Genomic DNA, 18,721 nt, shown 5'->3' on the forward strand with positions numbered 1-18,721 from the left:
CCTTCAAATATGTTGAGCACTTGGCGTAACAGCATCACAATGTGATGTTTGGGAAGGTCTGTCAAGGACAATTATGATGCAAGATCATGGCTGAACTGGACCACTGGGGTCTTGTCCCATGCTCGGTACTGCTGGCAATGAGGGACAACCATTGTATAGTCACAACCTATTTTTAATGAAGACAATGCCTCAATCTACTTCTGGGAGAGTTGGACATGGTACACCACAACTGTCATCACTTACGAATGCGCACACCAGCCCGACCCCTGTAGAATGCTAACGGTCTGTTTAGATCACCGGCCCCGACCACCGGCAGCCGAGACAGCTCCTATCCGATTTCACAGCTTCTCTTTTGTTGACGAAAATGGACCCGCCCAATGCGGACGGGGATTGTCACAGAACTAAAAAAACGGGGTTATTGCAAAATTTATTCCGAAGATATAAGTCCATAGTCAGTTTTAGGATATCAAAAAGTGGGTTTGTGAGGCAAAAAGACATTTTTGCGGCACCGGTTGGTTTGTTGACCCAACACCCCGCCAAAAAATGTTGAGGACCCAGGTATTTTTGGGATAAATTACGTCATTACCCATCACCCATCAAATCACGTACCCTCCCCCCGCAACGTGAAGGGATGCACGTGGCTGCAGACGATCGGCATTTCGCAAAGTTTTGACATTTCGTGATAATTTTCTGCCATAAAAGACAGCTTTTGTTGGGTAAGTAACAGAAATCTTATGTCAGAGTTCTTCGTTATGATCTCGTGATCATAATGGACCAATTTATTTTGATTGTAGTCAGCATATTCAGTATTTTTCAGTCGGTGAAGTTAGCGCGGTGTTTTCCTCCAAATTTTCAAAGCGGAAAAATGCTTCGATGCTCGGAGAAAAAAAATGTCTTGAAAGACCAATCAAATCCTTCATCATCCTTGTGAATATGCATCAATATTGCAGTTTTTAAGGTTGTATGTGAATCTCTACATCTATAGACACGAATGATGTGAACAAATAGCAGTCTTTTAGTGCGATGAAAGGGATTTTGAAAACGGAACTTCGACGAACGCAGAGCACATGGATTGGAGAATACATTGTTTCACGCGACTTGGTCGCACGGTCGTGATGATTTTCTGGGCCGTTTTCAATCATGAATTTTCGCCGTCTGACAGCTTGAAATTTAAAAACTAGTGAACAGAACTTGCTATTCGTCATTGTAAGCCCTTCCTTTTGGTTTTCTGGTTGAATTCGGCGATTAACAACGAATTTTCCTCCACTTAGTTTTCCTCGGGCAAAATGGAAAAAAATGGTTGTCATGAAAATGCCCTACACCCTCAGTGTATTAAATGCTCAGTAAATAGTGCAGTGCCATTGGCATAAAGTTGAAATCCGCATTTCTGTTCTGTTTTTGGGCGATTTTGAGACGAAAAGGTAGGTGTGGTAAGTTTGAAATTTGCAGGTGAAATGCTGAACATTTTGCTACGACTATGTATGAGAGCCTGTTGCCCGGGCAATGCATATTTACCCCCTTGTTTATATAGTTTTCTGGGAGGAACCCCAGACACCCCATTGCCAGACTTTTGTATTCGGTTAAGTTAAGGAGTTGCCACCTGGTTGGTCATCTTTAATTGCTTTCAACCAGAAAAATAAAATGGAGCTGGGGCATGGTAATGTTTTCTCTCTAGATTCAACATGCTGTGGTCTTGGGGGGAAAAAAATTACTGAGCTTTCTCTGATAGATCTTTTTCCCTGGGGGTCTGAAAAGGGGTTTTTGGGGTGAAACATCAGCCCTCAAAGCAGAAAGGTGTCTCATATGTTATCTCTTTAGCTTTGAGACAAGTCAAGAAGCTGAAAAGGTCTGGGATGTAACAAGAGTAGCAATTGTAATGTTTTCTGAGTTTTCTGCCTTCTTGATTTTAGCAGTGAAACAACCAACCCTGTTGATGCCATATGTCGCCTGAAAGCACAGATGCTGGGGAAGCTTTGCCCAGAGGAAGGAGGTTGGTTCCAGTAGGAAATAAAAGGCTTTTCTTGTAAGTTTTAGAAAAGGTATTCAGAGTTGTAAGTGTAAGATGAACCTGAATATTTTTGATATCTCAATACTCGGGTATCTCACGGAGTAATGCTTTCGATTTCAGTTGATAGATGGTAGTCTGATAGAAGTTGATTTTGCCAAATGTGTGGTTTATCGGTTTCTTGCACGCATGCCTCCAATTGACTTTGACTGGACGCGCTCTAGATAATCTCCTTAGGTGCTGATCCAAGATTTCAAACAGGAAGGGGCACTGTAACTGCTGTTGCATATATAGATATTAGTTGATCTGTTGAGGCACTTCTTAAATTTTCTAACACCTCGCGTCTTGGTAGAAAAAGGCATTCAAATCAAAAGTAAAGTACTATTGTCTCTTCCAGCACTTCGACCTTACCCGCAAACGACAGGTACTTGAAGCTGGTAGAGCATCGTGACTTCTCGCGTAAACAGTCTGGGCATGGACGTGGATCACATTGACCATTGGGATCAGCTGAACAAGATAGGACCCCTACTACTACGACATGAAAAGACATCTATGCTTGATGATCAAGAAAAAGCGTGAGATATTCTTTTAGTGAACAAATGGAAAGTCATAGAGGTTGCATGGTGTTCCTGCAGGCGTCAAGAACTAGAATCACTTGATGACACAGTTGCACCACATCTTACTTTGTCCTCCTTGGCTCATAGTTGTTAAGTGTCTTTTAGTGGCTCTCATTAGGACAAGACACATGTGGGACCCCCTGATAGAAAGAGTGTTCTGCTAACACTAACAGAATTATCTGTAAAAGGAAAAGGTTCCAATGTATTGAGTGGCATTCTTGTATTTTTCTTCAGGGGACTTGATCAAAATTTACTTGCATCCCCTTTAATATATAAAATACATTGTAAAATAGCTGCAAGTGCACTTTGCAGTAAATTTAGCTTAATTTCTCTGTCTTTTACCCAGAATCAGTCCTTTTCATTATTTCAGCTTTGGTGAACCCTGTTAGGTCCTCAGATGTTACAATTATGTACAGGAGGTCATGAGTTTGAAGAATGTGGAAAAGGACATCACCAAAAGTACCTGGACATCTACTTTTTTCAGCCGAGAGTTGCTTCTTTTCGATGTAGGCCTAATAGTCAAAGGGTTATACTTAATTTCTGCAAGACAATTGAGTATTCCTAAGCGACTCAAGAAAACATTTATCCTGCTAGATGCATAGAAGGAATGCAGTTATATTTCTTGTTAGTTTGTTTTGAGAGTTAGTTTTCATGTTAAAGGATACAGACACAAATGTGAATCAGCAGTGAAGGTCCTTCTGAAGCGAGGAACCAATAACGTCTCGGTATTGCAGCCACTGCAGATGAGGTAGTATAGTTACCTTCATGTAGTTTTTAAAATCCATTCTTTGGAGCAGTACAGTTGTAAGATAAATCCTGTTTGTAATTTTATAAATTAGTTGCTCATTAAGGGCTTACGAAGGTTTTCGATGCCTTGCTGGCATATCTGCATACCAGTAAATATGTGCAGATTCATTTCTTGCTTTGAAGCAATATTGTAGTAATTATGTGCAGACTTGGCTCTTGCAGAGATTGTAGGACTGTCCATTGAATGTAACAAAAATAATCGATGCCTATTTACAAATGAAATGAAGAGTCTGCATTTTGGTGCAACTCCATATAACTGTCAGGTGATTTCGCTCTGAACTTGTGACACTCTGATCGGTCTGAAATAATCATTATCTCGCCCCTCTGGGAAAAATTTGCAGCCAGATTGCACCATTTCTTGTTACCGTCTGAGAGATGGCGATGTCAAGGGCGCATGACGGTGGTTAAATCTATTGCGAATGGACAGCACAATTGGGTGTAGGATATTCTGAAACCATTGCACACTCCTGAATCTGCGGTGGGTTGGTACCCCACGCTACGTAAGGAGTAGGTTGACGGGTAAAACTTGGTCCACGTGAATAGGTCGTGCCTTAAAAATGATGAGAAGTTGCGAATTGACGCCCTGTGAAGTGTCCTTCGACCAGCTAGTGCTAATCCGGTCACTGTCTCCAGGTCACCATGCCTCGGTCAATGAGCGGGCGAAGCACCCAATGGCTCCGTCAGGAGTACATCGTCAACTTCAGCCCGTAGTCAAACCGGTACGCGCACAAATATCTTAGTTGAGAGTGGGGGACATAAGTAAAGTGCTTCTCATCGGGGTAATACAGTACCACTGTATACAATGACCCCATTTTTTGGTTGGATTCATTTCCGCTGAGGAGTGGTCGATAATGAGAATTTCAGGCCAGTCTGATTATCACTAGTACAGAGGGCAATTATCTAATAGTTATGAGGCTTTGCCTCAAACTGTATACTCTTTCATGTCAATTGTAAATTAGTGTTGCTTGTTACATGTCACATTCAATGGCTCATTTTAGGATAGTTTCTGTGATTCTACTTTATACCATAGAGCAGGCCCATTTTAGCCTATGACTGTCTAGTTTGTGCTCTGTAGTATGTGATTTGAAAAGTTGTAAATCTGGTTATTAGAGTTAAGATTTTACAATGGAATATCCACGGGATACCCTAATCTGAGAGCCAAGAGCCAAGACTCTGTTAAAGAGCCAATTAAGTGCTGCCAGGAGAGCCACGAGCCAAAGAAAAAGTATAGGCTTGAATGAATATAATTATTATCTTTGGGAATCCTAAGCCTACAGGTACCCTACTTGATAAAAAATAAATTTATTTTGTAACCGTTTTTGGCATGGTAAGACATCGCCGCTATTGTTAACAGTCTTCCATGCCAAGATTTTTTATCATACTGTTGTTACGCCGTCTATACAATACGGCGGGTACAGTGTACATTGAGTCTGCACTTCATACACTGCGTACAGTCACACTTGTTTGTCATTCCTTGTTTGTCATTCATGTAGCCTTGCGCAAATAGTGCAATCAAAATTGTTTTTAAAAGGCATGATATTGCTCAAATTTGTAAATTCTTAATTGAAATCTGCCAATTCAAGCAATGAGATAGCGCAGTGATACACTTTCACTATATGGTCGATTGTCACCAGTTCAGAGGGCGATTACCTGTGGCATTCCGTCAAACGGTTAACTTTTTCACATCCTTTGTAAATTAGTGTTGCTTGTTACATGTCACATTCAATGGCTCATTTGAGGATAGTTTCTGTGATTCTATTTTACCATGAGCAGGCCCTTTCAGGCCCACAACTGTGCAGTTCTAGCGCTGTATGTGATTAAAAATGTTGTGCCTTGTTAATATTTGTGAATTTAGTTATTAGAAAAAAAACTGAGATAAGGTGCTGCTACTTTGTTTTTTCTCATTGTAAGGCAAAAACACTTTGGAATGGAGCTGCAGAATAAATAAGATAATAAGCAGATAAATGCTTTGACTGCCAGTGCTCTACTGCGTTTTATGAATCTTCAATGTTATTATACCTAAAAAAGATGCTCCACTCCTGTGTTGTTGAAGCATAGGTGTCTTCCAAAATAAACTACTCTGAAGTTGGGGCACCTCAGAATTGAGACGTGATTAATCAGATAGTCTATAATCCAGCCCAGAATTTTCCTTGCTCTTCTGGCATGGCGGGGACAATGTCACAACCTGTGATCAAAGCCGATCAATCATATGTAGATAAGTTAAGGAATTGCGACTTCGTCCCAGCCCAGAATTTACATTGCTCTGGTGGCATTGTGAAGACAATGTCACAACCTGTGATCAACATTGATCAATTGTATGGAGATTAGTTTTGGGATGGTGACTTCGCCCAGCTGTGAGTGTAGTCCGCACTATTTGAGCTGAACTTTGCAATCGTACAAAAGCACATGCCGACTTAAGGTAAAGACCAATGCCAACTAATGGCACTTGTGATGTTTTACCTGATGGATTAGCTATAGGCGTGATGGAGGTTCACCAGGCAAAAAATTTTCAGTTCGTTGTGAAACAACACTAAAAATCCAGACCATTCGTGTTTTCTCTGATCTTCCTGCTCTGTCAATTTGAGAGAGGACAGATAAAAGGGTACACCAGAAGGTCTTCAGCCAACCCAAATTGAGCACCAGCTGATACTGTGTTCTCACTTGCGATCTTGTCTGAGAGAAGTAGGCCACACCAGGCTTCAATCGTTGCCTATCAATTGTACTTTAAAAGTACGTTCCTTTTTCACATCTTTGGAGCACAGAAGCCAATCGTGGAAGAATGTCCTGGTTCTAAGGAGGATGCTGCATCACTCAATACAGCATTTCTTGACAGACATTATAGTAGAGGGGGAGGGCTTGTCTGCTGTACCCCAATAGTGACCTCACAGTTGTTATAGCTTCGAGTACCACACTCCCTATCCTATTGAAGACAATGTTTCAAGAAGTTTGCCCGCACAGCAAGATGCTGAAATACTCAACTGGGCAGAGGCAAATGGATGAAACATGTCCAATTTAATGGTGCAGTTTGTGATATGTCTCCAAGTCATGTGTTAATTCTTATGTGTCATGTGGTCACAATTGGGAGGATCAAGACATGAATTAGTCTTGTAATCGTGCTCTCCCAAGCTGTTTTCGCTAATGGTCTCTAATCGAAGAGTCATATTATCGTACTATGTCCAAATTTTATTTTCGTACCAAATATTTTCATACACATTAACATGAGGTGTGGGGTGGGATACACATGAAACATAATGTACATACACTTGCTTATCTGGCACAATGAGATAATGAACTAGTGATTGACACTTAACCCTTAAAGGCAAGACTGTTAGTGTCTTTGAGCCCTGTGGAAATGATCGACTTCTGTCACCGCCTCTTGTAATTATAATCACTTCTATGTCCAACAACTAGGCCTCTGGTCTGTGGGTAAAACTGGTGATTGTTGAGTTTGATACAGATTGCGGGTCACTGGGATCACTGATTCATGTTGCAGGCACCTACGATGACACCTGCAAATGAGCATGATCACGATTGCGAGTCGCAACATTTAAATCGCTTATTTGTGATCCATCACACTGAGGGGCATATGGAGTTATCCACATGTTCAAATAGCATAGGTCATAAGCTACATTTTGATTCCCTTCTTTAGTGTGAAGTGTCACATATTGGTAAACTTGTTTATGTTGAGAAGGAGATTCTGAATAGGCTATAATTCCAGGTATACAAACATAGGCAGTCAAGGGTTAACGTGTCAATCTGAAAACCAACCCATGAACTTGAGGGCGAGAGGAAAAATTGTGATCTGCACATGATAATACAATCCCTAACCAAACTTTCCATTCTTAAATAAAACACAGTGGATTGCTAACACTAACATACTGGAGTATATTAATGAAATCAGCAGTTTGTAACAGGCATTACCTCCTATACCTCATAAGGATGTATGGGGTTGTAGGCCCATTGTATACTGCCTTTTATAAACTGTTGATGAAATTCATTCACCCTACATGTTCGATGCCAGGTATATGTGGTCAGTGGTCACTAAACCTCTTGGCATCCACCATGTAAAGTTTCATAATAAATGTACCAACATACACATGATAAATATTTCAATAAATGTATATTCCCTGATCGTATAGCCAGATATTGTAAATACACTGAGAACAAGTCTATACACCTCTTTATTTAAACACCTCAAAAATATAGTCGCCCCAAGAAAACAAACTGAAATATATTTGAATACCCCTATGTCAATCAGTTTCCTGAATTCTTTGGTTGGGGTGGCATAGTCAAGTAGTTTATCAGACTTGTAATATGAACATATTGGGTTCAATATTGCAGATGGACACATTGCTTGTGACCTTTGGGACAAGTCACTTCAGCTTGACTGCCATATGTCCTCGCATTTCTGCCAGGGCAGAAGCTGTCCAAGTTAGAAACATGAGCAGACTGTGATGGACACCTACGCAACGAACGAACCCCAAAGTATTTAGGAGTGCCTTCCAAGCCTTTCACCCCTCAATTCCACCAGCTTACAAAGGATTCCGGTGAGTCTGTTGGCCTGTTACCAGTATATCAATTTGAATCACCAGACTAAGAATGAAGATTTATAAGTAGCTACCGGTTATTTCCTATTGAAAATATATAGTCACTTCACATGATATACATGTACAATATCCAGGTTAATAGTTCCACTGTCCCATGTGATGAACAACCATCTAAAATACACAAACTAATATGTATAATATGGTATATCATATTCTAAAATATATGCTTTGAAAATGACTTTTGTCATTTACTGAGTATTACTCCATCTTTATAAAATAAAACAATAGTTGGCACTGATCTGAAATTAGTATGTGTTTTGTTATCAAACCGCGATGCAAACATGTGCTTTCCCATGCTGTGACCTGCAGTCATGATCAGATGCAACAAGAATATCATGCTTGTCGTCATCATCGCAGTGATAATTGTTGCAGATTGCAGTGACAAAATAACTTGTTTGCAAGGCACTTTAGTTGCAGAATGTCTACATCCATGAAAAAGATGAAAGAGGAAAAAGCATTTCTTTTCAATTGGGAAGGCTTATTCGGTCAATCTATGGTCCATTCATAAATGTCTTGTTCACATTATTTGGGGCTCTAGAGCTCAAACTACTGGCTAGGTTTCTTTCAATTTTGTTTTTTATTGATCTTAGCTTGGTGAAGTCTAATGGTCATTTGGGGTGGTCTCCTGGGCAGGTCGGCCACAATAAACAAACCCATCCTCTAAAGACCTACTTATTCTGAGAGGTCACAATAACTTTTCTGTAAAATTGAAAAGATACAAGCATTCGATATCAAACTGACATTTCATTAAAATTGAGTACACATTTCGCACAATTTATAGGTTCAATTCCAAAGGGGCTGTGTTCTTTTTTGCGCTTTACAATTGAGTTAATGTCCAGTGTGTGTGCTGCATTAAATTGAAACTAAAACATGGTCTGTTTTCAAGACCTTCAGATCATACCACATAAATATAATCATTATAATATCTACAAGGGAAACCTTCCCCTCTTTTCTGTATCTGGTCCGGAACACCTCCCAATAATTTCCAGAAACCATAACAAACCTAATGTCTGAATTGTCCATAGAATCGATTCTATATCTCCAATTTATACAGAGAACATTGTAAAGTCTTACATACACACTATAGCACAAGTTGTTACGTTACAAAACCGCTTGTCATCAACTACCTTCTTTGATTCTGGCCAAGGCCGACCAACACAAGCTTAGTCCCTATTAACAACAACTTTCCCTTATTCAAATGTGGCCACTCCTAGTCCCACTGGCAAAAGTATGCATCCTAAATAAGAGGATTACATACATTTCCAAACAGGAAGCCATGTTGCGCTGCCTTACAATTCCTTCCCCCTTTCCTCCGTGTCCACTCATCAGCATTAAGCTACTTCTGATTCCAGCAATTGTTTGTGCGCTTGATCTTACAATACTGAGCTTTTTCGAGACCAACATTCAAGAATCCATTTCTAAAACGTTTTGCTCTTCTCGAATCCACTTCAAGAGGTTAACATGAACTGCAGTGACTCTCGTCTAACCCCATTTCTGCAGTATTTTATTGAAGTCTTCCATAGCGCTGATGTCAGACCAAACATCGCGTCTCGACAAGTACACTATATATTGCCACATTGTTCAAAAACCTCCCACTGAGTTTGCCAAACACTTTCTACATAAATTAACAATGATCCGAGCTGAACTAAATTCAAATATATTCGCCATCTGCCTAGAAATATATCTGTCGTCTGCTCACAGAGAATGAATTTGTCACAAAGTACATGTTTATCTACACTGACCATTATTTATGTACACACCGACGAAGTCCAAGATGCAAATTCAACGCATCAGAAATTAAATTGCTCATTCGCATCCTTTGCAGCCGCATTTTCGAATAACGGGCATCTGCCGGATATAGTTAGTTCCATTGTCACAGAAAACACGCACTCGCCTCGTTTTGATCTTTTTTGCCTTACAACAGGAGTTGCCACACGTCCCGTGGCAACGACGATGACGGATCTTCGAACGAGATTTGCAGCCAGTCTTTGGGTCGATATAGATTTCTTTGTATTCCATTGCTTTGCAATTCGGCTCTGAAAGATGAGAAAGCAAGGTGTCACTGTCATTTCAAATAAGGAAAACTAAGTGCAAAACACTTGATGCACTTCCTTACATGCCATTTGATTGACTAGGGTTTTCTACTGCGCCAGTTGCGCTGATGATGAAACACCATCTTCCTACTGATTCCACACTTCACCGATGCTTGTCCAATTCTTCAAATTTCAGGCAAGTCACTTGACATTTATTGCTTTGTCCTTTAAATGCCACCGAACAACTTTTATTCTATGCCAGCAAGAAGCCAGATATCTTGCAGGCTGTAGTAGGCTTCTATACTCCCTGTCAGAAGATGAAATCACAAGGCTAATAAACTTAATTGGTTCCCGACTGTAGTGGCATGTAACAAACACTCAAAACAGCAATGCTAAAGAAGAAGTACAAAGAACCATCAACATACCAATTTCACAGAATTGTCCAGAATAGCCCCTTCTACATGAACATGTGTAGCTCTTGCCGTTGTCCCGACATTTGCCGTACTTGCACCTGTGAGCTTTGCAGGGGTCGGGATTATCGAACACAGGACATCCTGGGGTCATCTTATGCTGGAGTTTCGCATTCACAAAATCGACCAGGCGGCCGCCGATATACACTTTCTTCAAACAACCTGAAAAGGCAAAATTGTCTCAGAATGATCACAGCTGTTTTGCCTAGAGCAAGATACTCAACGCAAAATTGCTTCAGCCTTTGAATGAGACATAAACCTCTCTTTTTACCTGGTGATATTTGCAAGGGCAAGAAAAGGCCCCACCAAGTTGGGAACATGAGTAGCTTATGATGGACTCTACCTCTGTCTGAAGATGAAAATACTAGGCCATTAATCCCAACTGGCGCCTGACCATAGTGGAAGGCAAAAATGCTCAACCCGCCTTGGAGGGAATACTCCCTGGAGAGTAACAGTAACACCTTAAAGTGTAGAGGAAACACTGAAGATGAAGTACTAAGTGACTAGAACATTGTACAATGACATCAGAAAGACAAGTGTGACTCTCCTTAAAGTTCACAGATGACATCATGGCACTCCAACCAGCTTACCCTTTAAACTATCTCCATCTCTGATATGCCATTTCTTCAGCGCCCGTGCTTTTACGACATTTGGCAGCCCACCAATATAAGTCGGCTCGTCGTCCAATTCCAAATACTCATTCTTCCCCTCATTGATAATTGTACGCGACCTCCCACCATCAATCATTAAAGTAACATTGGTCTTTATAAGCGATATCTCAACAGTATGGAATTCACCGTCATCAACCGTTTCATAGCTAAACATTGTTGAGACGGGGTAATTTCCAACGTCGTAACTGATTCGGATTCTGCCTCGGAAAAGTTCAATAGCGATATGTTTCTCCTTGCCGTGGTAAAGTAAGATTCCAGTTCCCTGTTTTGTGGCCAGGACGAACGTGAGATTAGTTCCAGGTTTCACCATCAGGGCGCCGAGCTGTGCGTATGCGTTCTTCTGTCTGAAGCTGATGCTGGTTAGCTTCTCGCACTTCTTCCCATCAAAACCTGAAGAAGAAAAACATGAATTGAAACAAGTATGTGGTGAGGCTTATGAACCTTTTTTCCTCCATAACATATCACTCTGACACACTTTGATTACATGTATCATTGATTTGCCAGTATTATTCTGGTGACCCACCCGACAAACAGTGATTTGAACTTGGGGCCAGGGTGCTCCACTTTGCTTTTGTCTAGGTGGAGCAGCAGGAAAACGATGCCAGTATTATTCTGGTGACCCACCCGACAAACAGTGATTTGAACTTGGGGCCAGGGTGCTCCACTTTGCTTTTGTCTAGGTAGAACAGCAGGAAAACGATGACTAAATTCATGGAGTTCATAATGGTTTTCTGTAAGAGCACTGGACAGACTTTGCTGCCCCCCCCCCCCCCGCACAAAACTGAACTGAAGTCTATAATGGTGTCTGAATATGGTCGGAGCACCCAATCAAAGAGTGTAGTGGTGGAAAACACGGTGTAATCAACTTGATTTGGGTTCTTTTGGAAGAAAACATAACAAACTATAGAAACGTACCAGGTGAACACTTGCAGGCATATTCTTTTGATCCCTTTGGTTGGTAGCAGACGCCTCCATTTTGACAGTCGTGGTTTTGACATGGAGCTGGCCCATCTCCCACTGCATACACCACTGGTGCCACCGGAGCAATCTCACAATATTTTCCAGCGAATGCGTCGGGGCAGACGCACGAGTAGCTGCTAACGCCGTCGACACACGTTGCACCATTTTGGCAGCTGTGTTCCTGGCAGTCGTCGATGTCTTCCGTGCAGTTTTTGCCGTTGTAACCGGATGAGCAGATACATCTAGAATGCAAAGTCATTCCAGAAATGAGAAAATCAGTACCACTTCTTGAAGAGATGACATCTTCAATTGTTTAAAGCAAACTGTCAACAAGATTTGGCCAAGCTTTGAAACGCTGAGAGGAACCTCGAAATGAACTATTCTGTATTTTATCTCATGATATTTGACATTCTAATAGTTGTCAGCTGACTGAATGCTATTTGAAGTTGGTGTGATATGTCTTCAATCAGTGGTTTTGTCGGAGTCCTTCTTCTCAACGAAAATGGTCTTGGTATCCTGGCAAACTAAAATAATCAGCAATTTTAGGGCTTTGCAAATTATCTTGTTTATAATATTAGGCGGGAAGTTGTTTGATGAAACTTACTTGTAGTCATTGCCGAGATCGATACATTCAGCACCCAACTTACAGGGGTTGAAGTCTGTACAGAAGTTAATCTGGTCACTACAATATATACCTGTAACAAAAATCAAATAACATGCAGCAACAAAATATGGAATGAACTGCAATTCAGGGATTTCAAAATTCGAATTTGGGGAGACTTGGAAGGGCTTAATTGGACAGTAATCAGAAATTTCTGACAAGTGATCTTTTTGTCGCATATGAGAGTGATTATAATTGCAGTCTGTGGTGATTTAAATTGCTTGTTTGCGCAGCACCTTATATTCATCTTAGAGACAAATAAAAGCCTTTAAGACGTGTTAAATCTGGGAAATAATCCTATTTTCTGAAGTGAAAGCAAAAGATCAGTAAGCAATCGAGCCTTACCGCTAAACCCTTGCGGGCATGAGCAGGCGTAATTGTTCACAAGGTCGACGCAGGTGGCGTTGTTTTCACACTTGTGACCAAAACAGTCATTGATGTTCGTCTCACAGCGATCACCTTCAAAGCCGTTGGGACAGTTGCAGCTAGAAAACGAAGATGGATAAATTCAGAGACTATGATCTGCATTTAACACATTCAGAAATAAATGACTGTAAAGCAAATTCAAAAAGCTTACTTCCTCAAAAGTTGCCCCAGGGATACAAAAGCTACACTGGCAATATGAAATTAATAGGCTTTGCCTCTATTCATAACTTGAGGCACTTCCTGATCCATAACAACTCGATTTGAGATGAAGTCAGAATGGTAGTCAGAAAGGTGTGCAACCTCTCGATTATCTCACCCGAATCGTCCGTAATCATTGACCACCTCACAAGTACCGCCATTCTCACATGGGTTACCATAGCAGGCATCGATCTCGTTCTCGCAGTCATGGCCGTGATAACCCGGGGTGCATTCACACGTGTACTTCTTAAAGCCGGTCAGGGTACAGGATGCACCATTCTTGCAAGGATCCGTGTAGCAGATGTTACACTTGGCAAGGACGTAGTCTTCTGGTGGATCTGAAAGGACAATATTCAATACTGTCACAGACTTCCCAGGGGAAAATTGGGCAGAAAGCGCTGTCCATGCACAGATTGTCAATATCTGTTGCTCAAGCAACCTAATGACTCAACCTCCCTTGTGTCTTATCAATGAGAAACCTACCATTGCACTGGAAGTATTTGGATTCTGTCGTAAGCATGAGTTTCTCCAACATGTTGGCTGGGCCGGCACATGAGGCGATTCCAGGTTCCTTGTAGTCCTTCTTCACCCAGTCAGACAGCCATTTCAGGTTACAGTCGCAGTAGAGTGGGTTACCGCCAAGGGCACTGAAACAAGAAGAAGTAGCAGTTTTTAAGAATGCCATCTGAGGCTAATGTCCATAGAGATATGCCATTTAGCCAGGACCGCCTAAGGTGATTGTTTCTAAGAGATATGCAATTGAGTCAGGACCAATGGAGTGGCCAATAAATGAAACGATTCATATTTCTATCATGAAGGTATGAAACCAGCTTGAATATGCGTGGTAAGGTTGGAAGAAAGCATGTTTCTTATAATCTGTTGGTAGTACCCAATGCAATCAGGGGTGATTTTTTTTCCGTTGTGACAGTGACGGATTCTCAGTTGAATTTTGCAACCATGCCTTGAGGCGTGAATCTACTTCTTTAAGGGAAGATCTTGTAATACTTACATATGAGTTAGAGCCACTAAGTCTTTAAAGGAACCATATGGGATGGTAGAAAGTTCATTACCATGAAGAGACCTGCAAAGCAGATTATCCAACAGTCAGAATTACAGACCTATATACTCAAACAATACCATTATAGAATTATAGATGAGATTAAATAGAATATCACTCGAAAACACCCGGGGTTTTAGTTTTGGGCCATATTCCTTATTGCGGTGTTAGGTGAGACAACCAATGCCTCCAGTTTGGTATAAATTCCTTTTAACAAGCCAAACATCCAATATTTCTGTCTCCTTCTAGTTAATAACAGATTTAGTGAAGTATAACTAAGAGGTCCTGCTCTGAACTATTTACAGATATATACTGAATCAGGAGGGCTGCATGTTGAACATTTATAAGACTGCTATTGGAGAATTATGAGACAGTGTATTACATTTGAAATTATATACTCACAAAACACGCAATTGTTTGAGACCTTCAAAACTCGTCTTATCAAGACACTGGAGTTTGTTGTAGCTCAGAATGCTGAAAAAAAGAAGCAGACGTCATTTCATACTTTATTCAAGAAGATCTACATTGCATATATAAATGTACCAATACTTCAAATACCAAATTTCTGCAAATGATAACTCAACTGTACTATGATGATGTTTATTTCCATTTCCTAGAGAAAATCCAATGAATATGAACGGTACGTAAATCAAGGATATCTTGACGTAAGAAGGATAAAGACAATGCAAGTTGATTTCAAGATTTGAAATTGACATGCCTCTAACTCTCTATCTTGCCTTGAAGGTAAACCTGAGTCATGTAGCCAAGAGCCCTAAATGATTTCTAAACTATTGTACTTACAGAGTATGCATTGTTGTCTGGTTAGAAAAGACCCTGGCTGTTAACGACTGGATTTTGTTGCTGCTCAAATCACTGCAAGGGAGAGAAATGATGAATGAGGAGCATAACAGTTGAATTTAACGTTTAAGCCAATATAAGGGTGAACAGACTGTATCATATCTGTTGGGTCCATTTACTTACATGCTCTGTAACTTGGTAAGTCTTGAGAATGTTTCTGCGGGAATCTCAGTAATATCATTCACATCGAGGTAGCTGAAAATAAGACAATCAAAATTTCAGAGTCAGTTTAAAAAAGATTCATATTGATTAAGTCATTCATCGAGGCAGGTCTAGCAGATAATAATAACATGAGTATACACCCTTTCTCCAGTATTCAGTCCCACTATGCACTGCATTCATTGGAAACTATGCTCATAAGACAGCTACTGCTGCCGCAAAAAGTTACCGGTACTAAAATAGTGATGGATACTTAGAAATGCTTAACGTGAAAAAGAAACCTAAGAGAATATACAACTTACAGTTCAGTTGTATCAAGTGGAATATCCTTGGGTATCTCTGTAAACTTCTGCCTGCTGCATCGGACGGCCGTACCAGAACACTTGCATTTAGGAGGACAGTATGCTCGACGATCGCAGGTGTTCTCAACATTTGTGACAGCGTCCTTCGTACAGCAAGGTGCAGGGCCAGGGTGACAGCCTAGCTCATTGGTCGGCACTGAAATAAACGAAGATTGAATCGATTATGCTATTTCATTACTTTAGGACTTGCGGGGTACTGATTGTCCAGGGTGTTACTGGCGTCTTCTGGTATTGAGACATCCTTTTCTTCAGGTACACAAATGATAAAGAAGCACAACCATAACAGCACTTACTATCACAAGTGAAGTCCTGCATCTTCAAATCCTGAATGGGGATGTCCTTGAGGAATTGTGGGGCCGTACACCTGGGGTTGCCCGTGACGATCTTCTTGCCCTTCAGCCAGTCAGCCAGCCATCCGAGATGACAGTTACAATTCAAAGGATTAGAGAGGAGATTCATGGTGGTCAGATGCTTGAGTCTCTCGAAGGAACCTTTCATGATACAACGGATCTGGTTGTCATAAAGAGACCTGGAAATGGAAAGCAATCCCTTGATGATGTTTCAACAAAACTGAAGCAACACATTACACTTTCAGTCCGACCCAGGACGATCAATTCCCAAGCTTGCCATGAATTTGGCAGGCCTTCCAACCAGCCGAGATGTTCTTTCCCGGGAAGGTTTCTCAATATTTTATCAGAATATGTTGATAAAAACATGCAGTTTCACTTACAGAAGTCTGAGTTCTTTCAGATCAGTTAGAGTATCATTGTTGATGCAGGAAATCTTGTTGCTTCTCAACATTCTGGAATGGAAATATAAAAATATCTTTCAAGTCAGAATGAAGTGAATCTTAATGACATTCCAAATTTCAAATTTTGAAATAAAGTTCAGAATGCAAAGAAGTAAATACAGCCAATTCTTCTTCTTCCTCTGCATTCTCTGTCTAGATGTTTTTGTGCATTTTGTCAGGATGTGGTTGACAGTCATTGACTCAGCGGTGCAGGGCAAAGGTCGTACTCTCCAATTCCAAACTTGTGGTGCACTAGTGTTGAAGTCTGCAGTGGTCAGTTCGAAGGCGGAATACGATGACGGGGTTGATTTAACAACAGGATAATGGCTTTGGGATTTTCACTTGTTACACTGGCTTTTCATTTTCAAAGCAAACGGTAGGTCGGCCATTGACTGAGGCTTTAACTGACAGCTCCCCTTCTGATGCCTATCATCACAAGAAACCACTACTTACAAAGTCCTGATCCTCGTAAGGCCCTTGAACATGGCACTGTTAAGAGTTGAAAGGCGATTCTCAGTCAGGGTGCTGGAAAAAATTTGATCATGAGCTTAGAATGATGCAGAGATTAAATCCGCAGAGAAAGACTGACAAGAGGTACTCGTATGTGTAAATTGGCAAGAAAGTGAAAGTGTTGATAATACTGTTGCCACAATGTGGTTAAATAGTCCCTGAACTCCTGTCATACTTACACTTCTTGTAGATTATCTGCCCCCAAGAAAGCTCCCTCTTCGATTGTGTCAATCTTGTTGTTCTTCATATTTCTGTAAAAGCATGTAAATTAGATTAGGATTCAACGAAGGTGCTCTTGTTTCTCTAACCTGGGACCATTCCTAAAAATCCACATGGTTGTTCAATGCTATTCAACATGCTGAAATTGGATAGACAATGGGTGATATGAATAAAGACTAGCAAATGCTTTTATCTAAAACTCCATGTACATTTACACCAGACCTTTCTGTACAAAATTGAAGTAAAAGCATTTGCTAGACGTTATTCATATCAGCCATGGGTTGGGGACATTATTTTGTTCGTTGGTCATGGTCATCTAATGACAAGTAATGCAAGTCTGATCTTTTAAGCATTCATTGATTGTTATTTTAAATAAACTAACTTACAATTTTACAAGGTTTTTCAGCCTTGTGAAAACACCATTATTTTCAATCTTGGTTATTTCATTATCAGCTAATGACCTGGAAGGAGAAGGGTTTCAAAATTAAAGGAAACATCATTGGCAATCTTTGTTACAAATATTACAGTTAGAAAATCATTAGTTGCTGTCTTCACTACCAAACTGACTCTGATAGGCCCCTTATTTTTCAACTCTACGTTACTCGGATACCAAATCCAGTCATATTTCCCCAGACTCTTGTTACAGAAGGTACATGTTGTATGTATACCAGAAATAGGGGTTGGAATGAAATACATGTATATGTATATGCCAGAAAAGGGGTTGGGGTTTCAGATTGCTGACACCCGCTGGAGGGGTCTATCAATCACTCCAGGTACAAGGGTGCTCTACACGTTCAATTGAGGGTTCAAATTCTAAACATCTTTTCCCTTGACAACACTGAGCGCCAAAATTTATCACACTTCAATCCCAAGCTCTGTGATTTATTCTAGGTTGCATATAGTGTCTGTGAACAGCTCTATAGAATGGGCTACTTACAGTTCAGTGGCGTATGAGGGGATGTCAGCCGGCACTCGAATCAGACGCTTGCCTGAACAGTCCACAAGTGTTCCCCTGCAGTTGCACATCTTAGGACAGTCATTCTCCATGTTACAGGAACCAGCATTCTTGGTCTTGGTCATCTCACTACCTGAAAATGTCAGAAGATAGAATACAGTTTGTGGCAAGTCAATCTATAGCCAACATGGCAGCAGGCCATATCTCAAACGTGGAGCCAATTTGGCCAAACATCTGTATGATGATCAATATCAACCATGATAATATTCTGTATTGTAAGGTGATACAGTTAATAGGAAAAGGCTTTCCACTCTTATTAACAAATTTTGAAGAAACGAAGGGATCTCATCACTTGA

At 40.7% G+C, this 18,721-nt stretch overlaps 1 protein-coding gene and 1 long non-coding RNA gene across 3 annotated transcripts in view; one reads left to right on the forward strand and one right to left on the reverse strand.

Annotated features, from left to right (window-relative positions):
- The first annotated feature begins 643 nt into the window (after positions 1 to 643).
- LOC135489342 (uncharacterized) lies at positions 644 to 5,299 on the forward strand. Its single transcript, XR_010447135.1, has 4 exons — positions 644 to 716; positions 1,911 to 2,023; positions 2,403 to 2,580; positions 2,993 to 5,299. It is a non-coding gene; the product is annotated as an uncharacterized LOC135489342 (long non-coding RNA).
- Positions 5,300 to 6,591: 1,292 nt separating this feature from the next.
- LOC135489821 (slit homolog 2 protein-like) overlaps positions 6,592 to 18,721 on the reverse strand; it is an 80,562-nt gene continuing 68,432 nt past the window's right edge. For both annotated transcript variants that reach the window (XM_064775374.1, XM_064775373.1), the window contains exons 16-34: positions 18,348 to 18,498; positions 17,797 to 17,871; positions 17,371 to 17,442; positions 17,135 to 17,206; positions 16,622 to 16,693; positions 16,185 to 16,420; positions 15,832 to 16,027; positions 15,494 to 15,565; positions 15,314 to 15,385; positions 14,915 to 14,986; positions 14,465 to 14,536; positions 13,939 to 14,102; positions 13,574 to 13,793; positions 13,177 to 13,316; positions 12,775 to 12,865; positions 12,126 to 12,412; positions 11,130 to 11,600; positions 10,495 to 10,701; positions 6,592 to 10,072 (exon numbers count right to left, since the gene is read on the reverse strand). In XM_064775374.1, the coding sequence (XP_064631444.1) occupies positions 9,843 to 10,072; positions 10,495 to 10,701; positions 11,130 to 11,600; positions 12,126 to 12,412; positions 12,775 to 12,865; positions 13,177 to 13,316; positions 13,574 to 13,793; positions 13,939 to 14,102; positions 14,465 to 14,536; positions 14,915 to 14,986; positions 15,314 to 15,385; positions 15,494 to 15,565; positions 15,832 to 16,027; positions 16,185 to 16,420; positions 16,622 to 16,693; positions 17,135 to 17,206; positions 17,371 to 17,442; positions 17,797 to 17,871; positions 18,348 to 18,498 (2,972 nt within the window). In that variant the 3' untranslated portion in view covers positions 6,592 to 9,842. The remainder of the gene's footprint in view (positions 10,073 to 10,494; positions 10,702 to 11,129; positions 11,601 to 12,125; positions 12,413 to 12,774; positions 12,866 to 13,176; positions 13,317 to 13,573; positions 13,794 to 13,938; positions 14,103 to 14,464; positions 14,537 to 14,914; positions 14,987 to 15,313; positions 15,386 to 15,493; positions 15,566 to 15,831; positions 16,028 to 16,184; positions 16,421 to 16,621; positions 16,694 to 17,134; positions 17,207 to 17,370; positions 17,443 to 17,796; positions 17,872 to 18,347; positions 18,499 to 18,721) is intronic.

Source organism: Lineus longissimus, chromosome 6 (genome assembly GCF_910592395.1).
Source record: "Lineus longissimus chromosome 6, tnLinLong1.2, whole genome shotgun sequence".
NCBI classification, from domain to species: domain Eukaryota; kingdom Metazoa; phylum Nemertea; class Pilidiophora; order Heteronemertea; family Lineidae; genus Lineus; species Lineus longissimus.